Here is a 16873-nt window from a genome sequence, read left to right on the forward strand (position 1 = left end):
TTAAAGTTTATATTTAAACATGATTTTATCCACTGTCTTAGGAACTTATAACACTTCCCATTAATTATTCATATCACAGTCTGAAAATTTGACTTAGGAAAAACTACAAAGCCATGCTGTTTTCTCGTTCTTTCTTAGAACTCATTCTCATCCATGATAGTTTCAGAGCTCAGGGATGCATGCTGCTTCTAGTCATCTAGGTCAACTTGCTTAACATTTTGAGCCTCAATTTACTCATCTGCAAATTATAGATATGCTGATATCTTATGTGCATACTGCTATGTAATGCCTGTAATATGGTGTTTGATACTCATTAGAAATCAGGCAATTTCTTAGGTGCTATCTCTAGTTTTGTTTAAAATTAGCTTCATTCATTGTTTTAAATCTCTGTTTTGTCTTCAACTTAAGGCTTGGTACTTTTACCTTTTTCCTAAAATGTAATAGAGACAAATGGCAATAATGAAGATATTCTATTGCTGTGTTGTTTGCATTTTAAATCAATTTGTGTATGTGGAGTGGAGGGACAAAATTTATTTAAGAGTCAGAGAGTTGGTTCTAATAATGCCTCAAACAGAAAAGATATGGATTACTACTACTAGTTTACTTTGAAATTATATAGGCTTCTATTAATTTCTGGGAAGACTTGATTGAGTAAATCATAATACTTACAATAAACTTAATTTATGAAAACATACGTATATACACATGTACAGAGCAAAAGAAAGTATTAATTAAGAGATACCAAATGGGCAAATCACAAGTGAATTTTTGCTTATACCTATGTTGTCTTTCAAGAATTATAGATTCTGATTTATCCCTTTTTGAATAAATTATTTTAAAAATAATTTTGTATAATTTCAACCCCATAATTTTTTAGGGAATGCATTCTGAGCATCTGCTTATACAAAAATGCAAGTGATATTTTTTAAAAAATACTGAGATCATATAGGAAGATATTTACTCAAAATAGTTCTTTTCCCTTTTCCCTTATAAAATTCCTTTTTGAAAAAAGAAAACCTGTATTATGAAGAAATAAAGGATACCATAGTCCTGTTTATTAAAAACAATAACAAAACAAAGCTTCAAAGTGAGTTTATTCAATACAACAGATTATTTATTGAATTGAAGAAGGCTTTATGTGTGAGACTGCAATGTGGTTTGGGAGTTAACTGAAATGTAGCATGCTGGGCATTGCTTAAATGAAGTATGCAAGTGAATATGAATGCAGTCAGGCTGGTGAGATCATGGACTATGAAGTCAAGTCCCAGCAGGGCCACAGCAGCAGAGGCAGTGATTAAACCAGGTGACGGGCGGCTTAGGACAGGCAGAGTTTAAGAGTGAAAGTCAGATCCGATAGAGCAGCATTGATAGCCAACATGTTTTTGAATGAAGAGCACCTTAGTATAGTATTTTATGTATAGATGCACATGAACTTGGAACACAGGAACATAAATGTTTAAATATGTATAGATATATAAGAATTTGGAGGATGACAGGAGGGCAAATCAATTTTGTCCTGTTCTAAGAAATGGTTTGTAGCATCTTTCTCCTCCTGAGGTAGACTCGTAAAGTCATCACTATCTAAGAGGAGTCCAGACCAGATGGAGTCATGAGTATTTCACTAGATGCTTATGTTCATCTATCTGTTCATTCACTCACTATTAACCACTTCTGAAGGCCCTGCCATGTGACAGGCACCATCCATGGAAATGGCAATGCTGACTACCAAGAATCTTACTATGAATAGAGCCTGTATTTTAGTTCCTTCCATTTAAATCACACCTCCTCAAATTTTTATCATAGATAAACCATGGAGTTGATGAGTTCTAGAAATGTGCTGGCCTTTTCTTGGGATGTTTTTATATTCTATCTGTAGGTCTCTGGATTTATCAATAAAAGGGTAGCTCTTCAGCACTTGGGAGTAAGGTGGGGAGTGAGAGTGATTTTTGTCCCCAGAGGACATTTGACAATGTCTGGCAACATGTGCAACATTCCGGTTGCCACTACTGAGGGAAGGAAGGTGCTACTGGCGTTGAGTAGGCAGAGGCCAGGGATGATATTTAATATCTTAGTATGCACAGGACAGTCTTCCCCCACCCCTGCCCAACAAAGAATTAACCGGCTCCAAATGTCAGCTGTGCTGAGGTTGAGACACCTGGTATAGAGTAGTGGCATCCTACTGCTAAATACCTCATATGAAGGTGACACTTCATGTGGCAGGGACAGACACCCTGAACGGCATCCATCTTTGCCTATACTTTCTTTCAAGGTCTCAGCCCCCCCAGAAGTGGGAACAGATAAGCCACTTAGGGACCATGTTTTCTCACCCTCCAAGTCTAACATAGGAGAGAATACATGGCACTGTGGGTCTTCCTCCAGCAATGCTCCTCATTAACTTGGCATTTTCCTGCTGACCATATCAGGCTATTATGCAAGCAAGGAGACTTTTGAAAGGAGAAGTGATGTCAAAAGATATGCCTGAAAGCTGGTGGATGTATGTGGAATGAGGACAGACACTCCTCACTTAACCTTGAAAAAGGCATGGGGTTGGAGACAGAGTGGTAATTCTATTGTGTGTCTGTGAATCACAGCCCTTCCTTGTAGGATATCAGCTTTCAGAACCATTTTATCCTCTATGTCAGCTCCTCCCCTGGGGCATTCCTTAGCCAAAGCTTGGCTGAGCTGACCAAACTGATTTAGCATGCTTTTGTTGGGGGAGAGTGGAAAGAAAGAGATGAGCAGAGAGCTGTACAGACATATACACTTGTACGCACATGTGTCTGTTTCTGAGTTTAAGGAAGGGAGGTTAGCATACCCACTTCCGAAGGCTGGACAAGTGCTATCTATAATCATGTATAACTATCATCTGCACTGACTAGGGACCAAAGCTTTTCATTCATTGGGTTCTGTAATGATATGAATTTACAGCACTCTGCGGAAACATCCATTTTAAACAAGCTCTTAATGCGAAGTACCTTGAAAAGCATGAGAAAAGAATACGACGCTATACAATGCTTAATCCAATCCTAGGCCCAATCCAGCATAGAATGTGCTTGTTCACAATAGTATTAACGAGACAACATTACTGGCTTGAATGTGAGAAGCTTTTGCTGTTTCGTATAGACTGCAAATTCCTAGAGAGCCTCTTCTCTGACTTTTCCCTCTTGCTGGCGCTTCCCTTTGGTCCTGTGTGCTACCTTACATTTCAGTCCATTTATCTGGAAGCTTCATTTGGAGCCTTTCTCAAATATCCTTAGGGAGCCTCTTGGCTCCTAGGAGTTGATTTTTGCCCCTTAAGAGGCCTCTCCAAGCCATCAGACAGCAGTGCACAAGCCTTCTTTTTTGCTTTTGCAACAGTGGTGGTTTTTATCTACAAGTCTGTGTTCCCACTTGAGACAGTCTGCCCTGCAGCAAACAGATGTTTGCATTGAGATCTCCCCTCTAGATGAATAAAATGCTCCCAGAGGCTAATGCTGGCTGGAAAAGTTCTTTTGTGCACCTATGAAGCATAACTGAGCCCTAAGCAACCACCTTTGATGTATGTTTTGTGATTGGGGAAGAAGAAAAAAATCAAATAGCATTTCTTTCTGCCAAACTGTTTCTTGTAGATAAAAATTTTTGTTGACGTAACATTTTATCCAATGTGAGCTTTGCCGTCTCCAATTAAACAAAGGGTTAGATTGACGTTGCCTTTTCTTATATTATTCTTGAATTTTGTTTTCTCTGATGTTGTTTGGAGATGATACTTAATCAGCAACATGGATCAGATAACCATCTTCCAAATCTCCATCTTCTTTGGTTTGCTGAGAAACAATTTTCATCCAAGCATAAAATACTTTGTTCAAAGCATCAACCTTCAAAAGGTGGACGTCTACAGGCATGCTGAAAATAAAATGAGTTTACTTACTTTGAAGGACATTAGTTTTGCCTCAGTACCTTGGATCCCCATTTTTCACAAGATCTAAGATCAATTTACCTTAAGGTAAGAACATTCGTCATAATTGGCTGATACATTAGCATCTTTCGATACCAAATATTAACTTTGACTATGAGATCAGTAAACCACATAATGATTTTGAACAAGGAATAATAAGTTGAATTTGAGGACCAGTGAAGCTTATTGCAAACTTTTGAAATGATGGCACACCCTTAGACAAAACTTTAAGCTTGGAATCTCATGAAATGTTTCTTGGTATTAAATTCAATCATGAATGTGAATTTAAACATAAGAAAACAGACCACAAGACACACTGAGTAGGCAGTTTGATTTTACCCAGTCACCTTTCCCCATGTCAGGAGGGAAAAGCCCTAAGGAATGTTACCATCAGTAAAAGAAACAATAAAATCTTTATCCCTGAAGACAAACATTTATATCTCAAATCTTTGGAGAGCAAGGAGGACCAGAAGATTCATATTCTCTCTCTCTTTCTCTCTCTCTCGTTTTTGGCTCTTTACAAATCCAGACCACACTATTAATTACTGACTTTTCACTGCTGAAGGCATTACTCTCTATTTAATAAATTAAGCTTTAATTCCTGAGTCCAACAAAATAATTGACCTCAAAAAGAAGATAAATGAATAGACTATCTAGAGCTCCTGATTAGAATCCACTTTCCAGTCTGATTAGATTAGTATTTTTCAATTCGGTGATTTTTCCATTCTTTTTTATCTTCTCTCACAATCTGTAACACCTTTCTCCCTGCCCCTGTATCAGCAAGGCTGGGCTATTTTCATTCCTGGTTTCATGATTGGAAGATATTATGATATTGTTATACTTTGACATTAATAATTTAATATTGTTTCAATTTTAGGACAAACTTGGTGACTAGTATTTCTGAAAAAATTTTGAAATGCTCTTGATTTCATAAAATAATACATAACATCCACATATAGCACACATAAATGTTTTGATAGATGGATCCTTTGACAATTTTGAAAATTTTGCCCTGTCTACTTCAACACTCATTTTCTTTACTCAGTCCTTGAAGAGTAGAAAGGTTTAATAATATTTAACCTGGTTTTATATTAGATAAAAATAAAAATAAAAAATAGTGACTTGCACAAAATGACACAGACTTCTAAGGCATGACTTTTAGATAATTCTGGAAATTTGCTGCCACTGTAGCAACAGAATTCCCATGTTTAAGAAACAATATGATTTCATAGTAAGAAGGTAAACATATGAACAGAGTTCTATTTAAGCTCTGCTGCTTTGGTCTTATTTGAAAACAGATACAAAATAGTTATTATTATAGACATTATTTAATTATCAAGACAAGGGTTCAATTCTATATTAATCAAAACTGAAGTAGCTGAACAAAGTGCTTCTTCAGCTGACTTCAGAGAAAGTAGCTTCCATGGAATCCATGGAGAGGAATTCGTCACTATTTCCCTTATGTGTCTTAGGAAAGACCCCTCCAGGACTTCAGAAAAAAGAAGAGTCTTTTTTAAAAATTTCTACTTGAAGTCCTTGAAGTGCAGGGGACTTGATTTGTCCCTGCATTTCTGAGGGCTTTAGGGAATGAAAGGAAACTATGAAGAGGTAAAACAGAGTCACTTTGTTCTTGGGAACTTGAATTGATAAACTCTGACGTATTATCTTTCCTTAGCTTTTTCCTCACCGCGACTTATATTCTCTAAACAGAGTAAAACTTGAGCTTGGTCTACTCAGGTGTATTTGTGCAAATGGATGGGTTCCCTCCACACAGGAAGTGTCCCTTGAAAGAGCCTGACATGAGAGCTAGTGAGGGTAACAGTATCCAACGGCTTTAATTTCTGTCATTTTTTATATCCTGTAAGTTATCTCAGTAACACTCAAATGCTATTGCAGAATGGCAGCTTTCATTTGTTGGTATGTACTTTTTTAGTTAAAATCCCTTAACCAGAAAGTCCACTTGCCAATATTTTATTCAAGTTCTATTAAATGATAGTTTATATTTATAATGATAATCTAAGACATTTCATGGCTTTCTAACTCATTATGGCCACCTAAATTATATTCCATTATAGCTTTAGTATTAAGTGAATTTAATTGCATTATGAATCTCTGAACACTGCTAATTGATTGCTATATATAGAAAGTAGGAGTCCAAAATATTAAATTAATTTGAACATCCCATTTATGGACTATTCCAAATAAAAGCAATTTAATTGAATTTAGGGTTAGGACAAATTAGTAAACAGGCTGAAGCAAATGTATTTATCGTTATGTTAATGACTATACTTTGCACATTACAGTTGCAACATATTTTCATTTGAGTTTTTATCAAACTGTAGGATTTTCTAAAATTCAACAATAAATGAAAAATGAGCTATTTTGGAGGAGTATTAACTAGGTAACTCCTAATATTAATGGATGCTCTTGTCAATGAATATTATGGGGTCTTCTGTTTTCTTTGACTCATAGAAGATCATAGGTGTAGGTCAAATCTCATTTGAAATGTTGTTTTCGTTGCTCCATTAATACCTCAATCACAGGATATGTTTTTCTATGAAAATGCCCATTAAAAGCAGTTGTGTTTAAGGTAAGTGGATGTCTTAGGCTTTCTAGATGTTATTGATTTATGACTGCTTTCTTGTTTTATCTGCAGAATTTTTCCGAGAGCTCCTGGAGAATGCAGAAAAGTCACTAAACGATATGTTTGTACGGACCTATGGAATGCTGTACATGCAGAATTCAGAAGTGTTCCAGGATCTTTTCACAGAGCTGAAAAGATACTATACTGGGGGCAACGTGAATCTGGAGGAAATGCTCAATGACTTTTGGGCTCGACTACTGGAGCGGATGTTTCAGCTGATAAACCCTCAGTATCACTTCAGCGAGGACTACCTGGAGTGTGTGAGCAAATACACAGACCAGCTGAAGCCCTTTGGAGATGTGCCCCGGAAACTGAAGATTCAGGTTACCCGCGCCTTCATCGCTGCTCGCACCTTTGTCCAGGGGCTGACTGTGGGCAGAGAAGTTGCAAACCGAGTTTCCAAGGTAAACGAAAGTGTGTTGTCTTTCTACTTGGGTCTCCTCTTTTACTGGTTTTAAAACAAATGCTTACCAGAAAAAAAAAAAAAAGGTAAAAATTCTTACTTACAATGGTCCTTTCTCTTAGAGAAATCAACTAAATGTCAAAGCATAATTCTGTTCAATCCCCCCTTGCTTTGTGTGAGAGAAGACAGGATTTCAAGCACTTCCACGAGGTTTGGAAATAAATGTCAATATTTATCAGCAGTATAGCAAAGAAGCTTTCATCAGGAATGGTGCAATGACTGTAATCACTTGGCATTTCTGATCAGAGTTTTAAGGAGGATAAATACTTATGAAACAGTCCATTTAGAGGTTATAATCCTCTAGGCAGTCAACATGACATTCTTCATTAGGCTAGCAAGTGGAGACAAGTTGTTGTTCAGAACAGTAGCATTTGGCATTTCGTCTTTTTTATCACATGTGTCGAAGTGTCCAAATTCCTTAATGGTGAAGGAAGAGCCCTTTGCTGACACCTGTAGAACCAGATTAGGGAGGACTAATGAATACAAAGTATGGATTCTTGCAGAGAATTCCTTTTGGTATCCATTATCTCTGTAATTCCATACCATGAATTGCATTGGGCTTCTGAAAAAGATAAATCACTAATCCACTTTTGGGCCTTTCCTTGAGGATAATGTTTCTAAACCTTTAATGCAAGGGATCATTCTCCACTACTGACTTTAAACATTGAATATTTCCCATGTAGAGGATGTCTGCCTTTGTTTAAGTTCTTCCTTGACATTTAATACTCTTCTGAGATGGACCTGCCCATTTATGAGGTTAGTCCTACAAATAAACTGAAAGATGATTACTTTAAGCAGTAAAGTTAAAAACGATACATAATAGGAATCTGATATCATGTCACCCACAGAAGGTATATTTTCACAAAGATTGTTGCCAAACACCACCTTTCTATTACAGGTCTGTGCCAAAGAGCCACCATATTTTTCATAACTGTTGGAACCGTCTTGCTGTGTTACTTTTTTTTCCCACTCAGACCTCCTCAATATTTATATCTTGGCATAAAGACCACATATACCCTTGAAAATATTTCTGTATGGCACTATTGGTAATATTCATTGCAACCCATTTTTAAATTATTAATTCCCAAAAAGATTATTTGCAAGAAGGCTGTAAAGCCTACAAAGGATTTAATAATATAAAGGGCATATAATTTTGATGTTTAAAACAATATTTTTATTGACTATAAACAATGTTTTAGATACCAAAGGAACGGTAGCCCCAAAAGTGGATTATTAATAATAAGGAATTAGGCAGGTGAAATAGCAAGAGGAAATATGATCCCCTAAGGATAGTTGGTAAAATGTAAAGAAGTATAAAAAACAAATATGTATTCCATATTTTCTTGAATGGATAGATTTTTTTTGTAAAAATTGTTTAATTAAATTAATTTAATAGGTTACACAGAATAATAAGTTTAGTCACAGAGGCTTAAAGTTGAATCCTTTGTTTTTGTTGAAGAATGAAAGATGTAGCCAGCTTTTAAGAAATATGAGGTAAGAAATTCAAAGCATGGATTGATACACGGGACATTGCTGATTGTATATTTTTATTCTACCTGAGTGTGAATAATGTTTATGTTGATGTGTGTATATTATGGTTTGGTGAGGTTCCAGTGAGGAAAGAGAATATTTTCTAGCAAAGTGTCTAAAAAGCCAAAGGTGAAGTTGCTGCTGACTCTTCCTCCTGTTTCTCCGAGTATGGCATTAATAACTCTCTGGAGACGGTGCCTCCTCTTGGTCATTCGCTGACGGTCTCCTTCTGCAGTCTTTGCCTATCAAAATCTAACATGCTCCTCTTCATGGTGAAGGTTGACCTCAACAACCAACCATCAGTAGCATATGACCTTTAATTTTTTTTCATGACCAGCATTCATTTGCAAAAGAACTGCTCTGGATGTGGGATGTATAATAGGTTGTAGGTCAAGTAACCATGGAAAGTGAACTGTTCTTTGCAGATATTGGTTTTCTGACCTGAGTTTCATTAGCCCTAATCAACTAAATTCATAAATCCCATCCTGCTGTCCGAGCACTGCTTTCTGGAGAAAAGAAATGAAGGAAGGAAGGAAGGGAGGGAGGGAAAGCAAGTGAGCACATGCGCCTTGGTTAAAAGAAGTTGAACAATTCTTTTTCTCAAATAATTTATGACTCAGGGATTTAAGTATTTTACCAATAAACTTTCTCACCCAATGATTACCAGATGATCTGTAGCTGACTAGACCAGACATGGGCGTACTAGTACCATGATGATTTTCAGCACCCAAAGTATGTTTTGTAATAAAAACAAAATATTACAAGGACGATATATATTAAGAGAAGAAGCAAGAATTGTTTGAGGTTTAAGCCCTTCGTAAATCTGAGACCTCCCTGTGGTCTATTAATTGAGTGATTTAGAGTTGGTGAAATGATGGCAGAAAAGTTAGAAAATTTAAAGCAAAATTCCCAAATGGAGATCAACAAACTAACTTATTTCCTGCATCCTGATTTGGGTAATTTTTTCCCACTGAATTTCTCTCTTCACTTACAGTGACTTCTTAATCTTGGAAGACATCATTAATAGCTTCTAATTAATTGTTTTGACTGGAAAATTTACCTCTTGACAAAACACAGCCGTTTGACACAAATGTTTTGACATAACATTATAGGGAATATTCTTAGTAGAAAAATGGAGGACTAGCTTGTAAGCATCAACAGAATTATATGTAAAATTTATGCTTCCCATCTTATAGATAAAAACACTGTCTTTTTCTAGCCTTTGGATGGAGCATGTTCATTTTAGGTACCTATAATACAATCTCTGATTCTTAGAAGCATTATGTGGTTCCGGAGTGAATATCTGTGGACAGTAAGCCAGGATTCATTTTTTGTGTGAATGATCATTTTTGAACATGCCAAGTGTTGGTAAGATGTGGAGTATAAGAAACTTTCTTACTTTGCTCATGGGAGTTTAAATTGATTTGCTCACTTTAGATAATGATCTGAAAATCCCTATATTGTTGAAGATGTACATATTCTAAAACTGCATCTTCATTCCTGGAGAAACTATTATTACACATGTGTACAAGTATACTGATAGAAGAATGTTCACAATAACATAAAAACTAGAAATATAACAAATGTCTAATCTGCATGGTGATCTCTTCACACCGTGAAATTCTATGGAGCGCAGAAACCAAGTGAACTACAGCCATACACTCATGGATATATCACAAAAACTTCATTGTTAGAGAAAAAAATTAAATAGCCAAAGAATATATACCATTTACATAAAGTTCAAAAAGTACAAAACTAAGCAATATATTATTTAGCAATAAAATATGTATGTAGTAAAGCTCTGAAGAAAATTCAAAGAATGACAAACAAAAATGGCAGATGATGGTTGCCTCTGGAAATCAAGTTTGGAGATGCAATCCCAGGGAGAGAGACACAGGGGGTTTCTAAAGTTATCAATAACATACTATTTCTTAAGCTAGGTACTGAGTGTAGGAGTGTGTTTGTGAGCATGTGGGCTCGCATGCATGCATGTGAGATTTTTTTAATGAAAGAAATTAAGGTGGGAAAGACTTTACTATTGTTTACCTATGAGTCTTTCTAACTGTGATAAGTCCCTGAGCTACCATCAGTTGTATATAGGCTTACTACTATTTATGGACTTGCTAACAAGTCACTTTCCACACTCCATACTGTGCTAAATGATGTCAGGGTAGCATGGGAGGCAAAGCTCAAAAATGAACAAAAAACCAAATTTTGATAATATAGTAGCCTTGAGAGAATGGATCCAGATGATTTTGTAAGCATTGTTCATTTATTAAAATACCACGCTCATCCCCTTACATACACCCAGTAGTGAGTGAAAATAAGGAGGCCAACAGTGGCTCAGAAAACTTGTCAGACACTGTAAGAAGAGAGAGGTCTTCATAAAGAGCTATTAACAGATAGTCTACTTAAATCAAGCTTAAATTATTCATCACGGAGGCAAATGTGAAATGACTCTAGTGTCTTCAATAGTCCATCATGGTGCCGTTTACACTAAGAACTTTCCATATATTTTTGCTTTAATAGAAGTGACTTATTTGAGTCAAAGCTGTAAATTGTGTTAAGAGCAATCACATTAATTATGTAATCACTTCACTGATTTATTCCAGACAAACCAGGTAGGTAATAGAGCTGGGATCCATAGAATTCAAACTATTAACAAATACTGTCATCTATGTATCTAAAATCTTTCTGCCTTGTGGCGCATGACTTTGAAAAGAAAGTCTGGCTTTCAGTCTCTAGTAAGACCAGTATAATTTCATCAATAGACATCTCCCCATATGTGCTACACAGACTGGTGTTTTTGCATGAAGAGCCTCTTAAAAGGTTCATCCACCTGAATAAACAGCCTTTCATTAACAATATGTGCCATAAACAGAGTCAGTTTTTGATACATGTAGTTGATGTGCTATAAGGAAAAAAAAATCATCAAATTTAATTTGAAATGCCTCCATTTAAAGCATCATCTGATCTAAGTGGAAAACCATTCTGAAGAATTTACCATACATTCAATTTACAAGAAAAAATGGTAATCTATTTAGATGTTTGTTTTGGGGAAAGAATTCAAAATATAAAGCAAGATCACCTGTTGAATCCATCACTTGAGTTATTGGTTTTGTTCTTTCTGTAGTGATTTTTTTTATTGGACTTAATTTTTGTGGAGTGATTCAGACATGAAAGGACCATAAACAGGCCTTAAGCGAAAGAAACCTTTTGATAGGTAATCTGTGGTTTGTGTATTCTCTTCTGTAATTGATGATTATTCAATGTAGATTACTTCAATAATATGCAATGTGATGAAGAACAGGTAAGTCTTTTGAAATTATCAATGATGCTTCTATGTTTACAACCTTTCAGTAAGCATAAATAATCTATGCCTACCATCTTATGATGGTGTTTTGAGCATTATATTTTGAAAGTACTTTGCAGTTGATAAATAAATAATTTCATGATAAAAATAGTAAGAAAGTAATATTAGCACTAGGATCCATAACAACAAAAATAACTTTTTAATATAATTCATTGAAAATGTGTGATTATTACCATGGTCCACATACTGTGCTAAATATTGGACATTACAAGAGCATAAGGAAGTCCAGGTGTCAGCAGAAGAAAAGAACATTTCCCTCTTTAGAATAGCATGTGGAAAGCGTCACAGTTGAGTCTATAGAAGTTAGAAAGAAAGTCCCAATTTGATTAAAACAATTTGATTGCTTTGATTAAAACATTTAAAATCTTTCCTATTAATTTTAAGTTCTCTTGCAAAATGTGTAGCCTAGGTATATACATTTGGAAATGATTGAGTTAAAAAGATTTCCAATGCATTAAAACCTATCTGTGTATCCTTTCTTCTTGTTCTTTTGCAGTTTATATCTGTTTATAATAGCCTATGCCTGAGTTATATTATTTTATTTTAAAATTATACTCTCCATTGGAATTCCATTACAATGAGTACCTCTCCACTGATTTTGAAGTTTAATTGATATTGAAAGAAGTTAAAGAGGTTCCTTAATCCTTTCTAAATGTACCATGGCTAGAAAAAGTTTGGGAAACACAGTACTGACTATACTGTATCTATTAGATATTATCTGTCCTCTACAGTCTGAGATAGGCATTAATAATATTCCAACATTTACCTGACCCAAATGTGTCTCCTTGTAAAAATAGAGCCATTATGGAGATTTAGCTCAGTCTCGATCAGTAAACATGTGTTCAATGTATTTTGTATGTCAAGTACTATTAAGTTCTTGAGATACAAAGACTAAGCAAGTTAAAGTACTTATAAGTACTAATTAGAACAGAGAGAAACAGAAACAAATAATGTCAATATATAATGAGAGAATTATGCAGTAGATGCTTTAAAAACTGAGAGAACAGGCACCTAGCTTAATCTTAGGGTGCAAGTAAACTTTCTGGGCCATGGATACTGGAGCCATGTGTTGAAAGATTCATGGGTGTCAGGAAGATGATGGGGGCGCCTAGCATGGTGAAGGATGTTTCAGGCAGAGGTAGCATCTGAATGGAAGCACAGAGTGTGAAACCCAATGGTGTGTGCAGGGAGTTACAAGCACATGGCATCTCTGAGGCATAAAGTACAAAGCAATGAATAGCAGGAGATAAGGCTAGAGACCCAAACTGAACCCATGAATGACAACTGTCTATTTCACTAACAACTTTGTGAACGTCTACGCTGCCTGAATATTTAAAAAACAAACTTTCTGTAGATAGAAGCATTCCGGTACATTTGAGGCACAAACATGTGCTAAGCACCCACTATGTACCAGGCGCTGTTCCATAAAAAAAAAGCAAAGGACGTAACAACGAATGGCATTTCCTTTGAGGAAATCACAGTATACGCTGAAGATAGAGAGGTATAAAAAGTTCAAGTGTAGCACAGATAATCAGGATAATGATGGAGATGTGGATAAAATACCATGAGGGCCAAGAGAAATACATGTTTCCCTTTACCTTGGGAAATTGGAGACGGCACCTTAGAATAGGCCAGAGTCAGACTTGGACTTAAAGAATGAATAGAGTCTCACAGAAGGAGAAAGAGGTTTAGCTTTCTTGCCAGGGGCCCAACATGTGCAAAGGCATGAATCATGAAATGTCAAGGTTTTCTGGAGATGAGGGTAGGAAGTCGATTTGGACCATACCATTTGGGGTATTACATTTCAAGTTATGGAATTTGAAGAGCATTGCATAGGCAAGGGCTAACAGCCAAGATTTTTCAAAAGACAAATATATGATCAGATTTTTACTTAAGAAAAATAATCATGGAGATGTTGAACTGACTAAGGGGAGACTGATGGCAGGTACTGGGCTAGAAGCTGTTATAATTGACCAGATAATAGATGTTCGGACCTGAGTCAGAGCAGCATGGAGCAGAATGGAGAGCACATCTGGAGAGGCCACAAGGACTCTCCAGCTTTGGTGCTGTCTCTTTAGGTTCTATCCCCAGCATTAAGCGTGGTTCCTGATGCACAGTTTGTTCTTATTTCCTATTTATCTGCTTGCTGACTGATTGGAGAAAAACCAACATATAAATGTTTGCTGGCAAAGGGAGATAACATTTAGCTAGAGAAAGAAGAGTACAGAATCAGATGAAACATTAGGGAGTATACATATTTAAAGAGGATTCGGAAAAGGAAGACAAGTGATGAGAAACAAGCAAAGCATGTTGTCCTGAAAGTAAAGGGAGAGAGAATTCAAGAAATAGAGTAATCTTATTCAGCTTTCAGAAACAATGGTGATATAGCACCTCTTGTATTCTCCTGGACAGAGCTGGAACGCATTCTACTAAGTGAAGTATCCCAAGAATGGAAAAACAAGCACCACATGTACTCACCATCAAATTGGTATTAACTGGGCCAGGTGTGGTGGCTCACGCCTGTAATCCCAGCACTCTAGGAGGCCGAGGTGGGAGGATCACTCAAGGTCAGGAGTTCAAGAACAGCCTGAGCAAGAGCAAGACCCTGTCTCTACTAAAAATAGAAAGAAATTAGCTGGACAACTAAAAATATATAGAAAAAATTAGCCAGGCATGGTGGCGCATGCCTGTAGTCCCAGCTACTTGGGAGGCTGAGGCAGAAGGATCGCTTGAGCCTAGGAGTTTGAGGTTGCTGTCAGCTAGGCTGACGCCACGGCACTCTAGCCCAGGCAACAGAGTGAGACCCTGTCTCAAAAAAAAAAAAAAGGGTATTAACTGATCAACACATACGTGCACATATAAGAATAACATTTGTTGAATGTCAGGCGGTGGGGGGGAGGAGGGGATGGGTATTTGCATACACAAAGAGTGCGATACGCACTATCCGGGGGATGGACACGCTTGGAGCTCGGACCTGGGGGGAGGGGAGGCAAGGGCAACATACGTAACCTAAACATCTGTACCCCCATAATATGCTGAAATAATAAAAAAAAAAAAAGAAATAGAGTAATCTGCAGCATCCACTGTTGCAGATAGTTAAGCGGGAAGGGCAGAGAAAATAGACCCTTGAATTTGACCATTAGCATGTTACTAACTTTTTAGCAAGCACAGTTTGACTAGAGTGGTTTTAAATTGGTCGAGAAGTTAACTCTTCTGCCCCTATACATTCCAGAAGAAGGTGCACAAAGCATGGTCTATGGACCGGTGCCTGTCCACAAACAGGCTGTTACTGTTCTGCAACAGGCTAAGTAGAAAAATTAAGTATTCACAAATGTTTATAGTAATTATGTATGGAGTGTAACATTGCCCTGACACCATCAGCAGAACTTTTTCTTAAATGTTGTTGAACTTGCGTGGTGAGTCTCCTGTGGTGTGAGCTGCACATTAGTTACACTCCATAGGATCAGGTAACAGGTCATGATATATTGGGAAAAATCAAACAATCAACCAAAGATTGTCCAAATAACTTGAACTTCAGACAGATAATTTGCGATGTACTGTTCTAGAATAATGCTAAAAAGAGGAAAATAGTGAACATATTTTGATTGATGTTATTGATGTGTTTAGGTTTTATTTTTCCCATAATCAGTTTCCCTTAACCCCTTTTTGTACCTTCCTGCCCTAGTTTTTTTTTCCCCCGGGGTATATTCTCTGTATTTACAACCATGATGGGCTTCCAGTAAACCCATTTTGATTGGCATGTCTACTGCTTGCCTGTGCTCTGCAAGTACAAGAACTCCTCTGGGGCCATGGAAAATGGGAGCTGCAACAGACAAGACATCTTTGGTACTAATAGAAAACATCCGCTGGTGAAATGTGCCAATTAAAGTACAGCACAGATAAAAAAAAGGCCCAAGGATAAAACTCTAGTGCTGTAACTCAAAGAATGCTGCTTCCGAAACAGCTTTATAAAGAAAAATGGACCTGACAGTTTATCCTAGTGTCAGTGTGGCCGCTTTTGTTGGATATTTATCTCTGAATGCAGTTATGCTCTTCCCACCAGAAAGTTCTATGAAACAAGGTTTGCACAATCGTCCTGCTGTGGTTACTGACAAATGAATAAACACGTTCGGGGTACTGACAAGAGGCTATGCGGGGTGTGTCATATCATAGGCTGAACTTGAAAGTTTGGAGGATTTCTCTTTTATTGTCCCATCTTCAGAGATTCAGTGTTACAAGGACATACCCTGATGCAATATCAGTGCACTGTAGAGGTTTATGAGCCAAGATACACATCAAAAAGCATTTTAATAAAGCTTGACAGATATATTGCATTAATAGTGCTGACATATTGAAGCAGGACGTATGTATGGAGTGTGACATACTAATATTTTTTAAAATGAGATATTAGGTCATACAGATATTCGTTTTTAAGAAAGATGGTGGGTATATTATTACATTCCATAGATTTTCTCCATCGTTGTCTTTGTCATTACAAGCAAGGATTCATCTCCTTCACGTGCATGCACTATACCTCTTCATCTTGATGAGCGATATTCAATACAAATGCAATGGATCAATCCCAGATACTTAGAATACAGTAATCATAGTATAGTATAGTAATCATACCAAACAACATTCAAACTCTACATGTTTTTGTATCTAAATCGCATAGTCAAGAGTGAAAATAGTTCAGAGTGTCAGTAATAGCATAATGGTGACTTCGACATTTAGATGTAAGTAAAACTATGCCTAAATCAATATATTCTCCAAGTTCACATCAGGTGACACTTGGCTTGCATAAACAGAATTCTTGAATGCATTTTTGCCCTCACAGGAATGTGGCATGTGTCAAAATGCCACTTTCATATTTAATACTCAAAAGAGAGCAGTAGATTTTATATGGAAATTGTATCCTCTTTGGTTCAT

General features: G+C 36.7%; 1 protein-coding gene across 1 annotated transcript in view; it reads left to right on the forward strand.

The window, feature by feature from the left end:
* GPC6 (glypican 6) overlaps window positions 1–16873 on the forward strand; it is a 1343320-nt gene that overhangs the window by 662837 nt on the left and 663610 nt on the right. The window contains exon 3 of the mRNA XM_012647356.1: window positions 6591–6982. Within this exon, the coding sequence (XP_012502810.1) occupies window positions 6591–6982 (392 nt within the window). The remainder of the gene's footprint in view (window positions 1–6590; window positions 6983–16873) is intronic.

The sequence above is a fragment of the Propithecus coquereli genome, unplaced genomic scaffold, assembly GCF_000956105.1.
Source record: "Propithecus coquereli isolate 6110/MARCELLA unplaced genomic scaffold, Pcoq_1.0 Scaffold262, whole genome shotgun sequence".
Classification (NCBI taxonomy): Eukaryota; Metazoa; Chordata; class Mammalia; order Primates; family Indriidae; genus Propithecus; species Propithecus coquereli.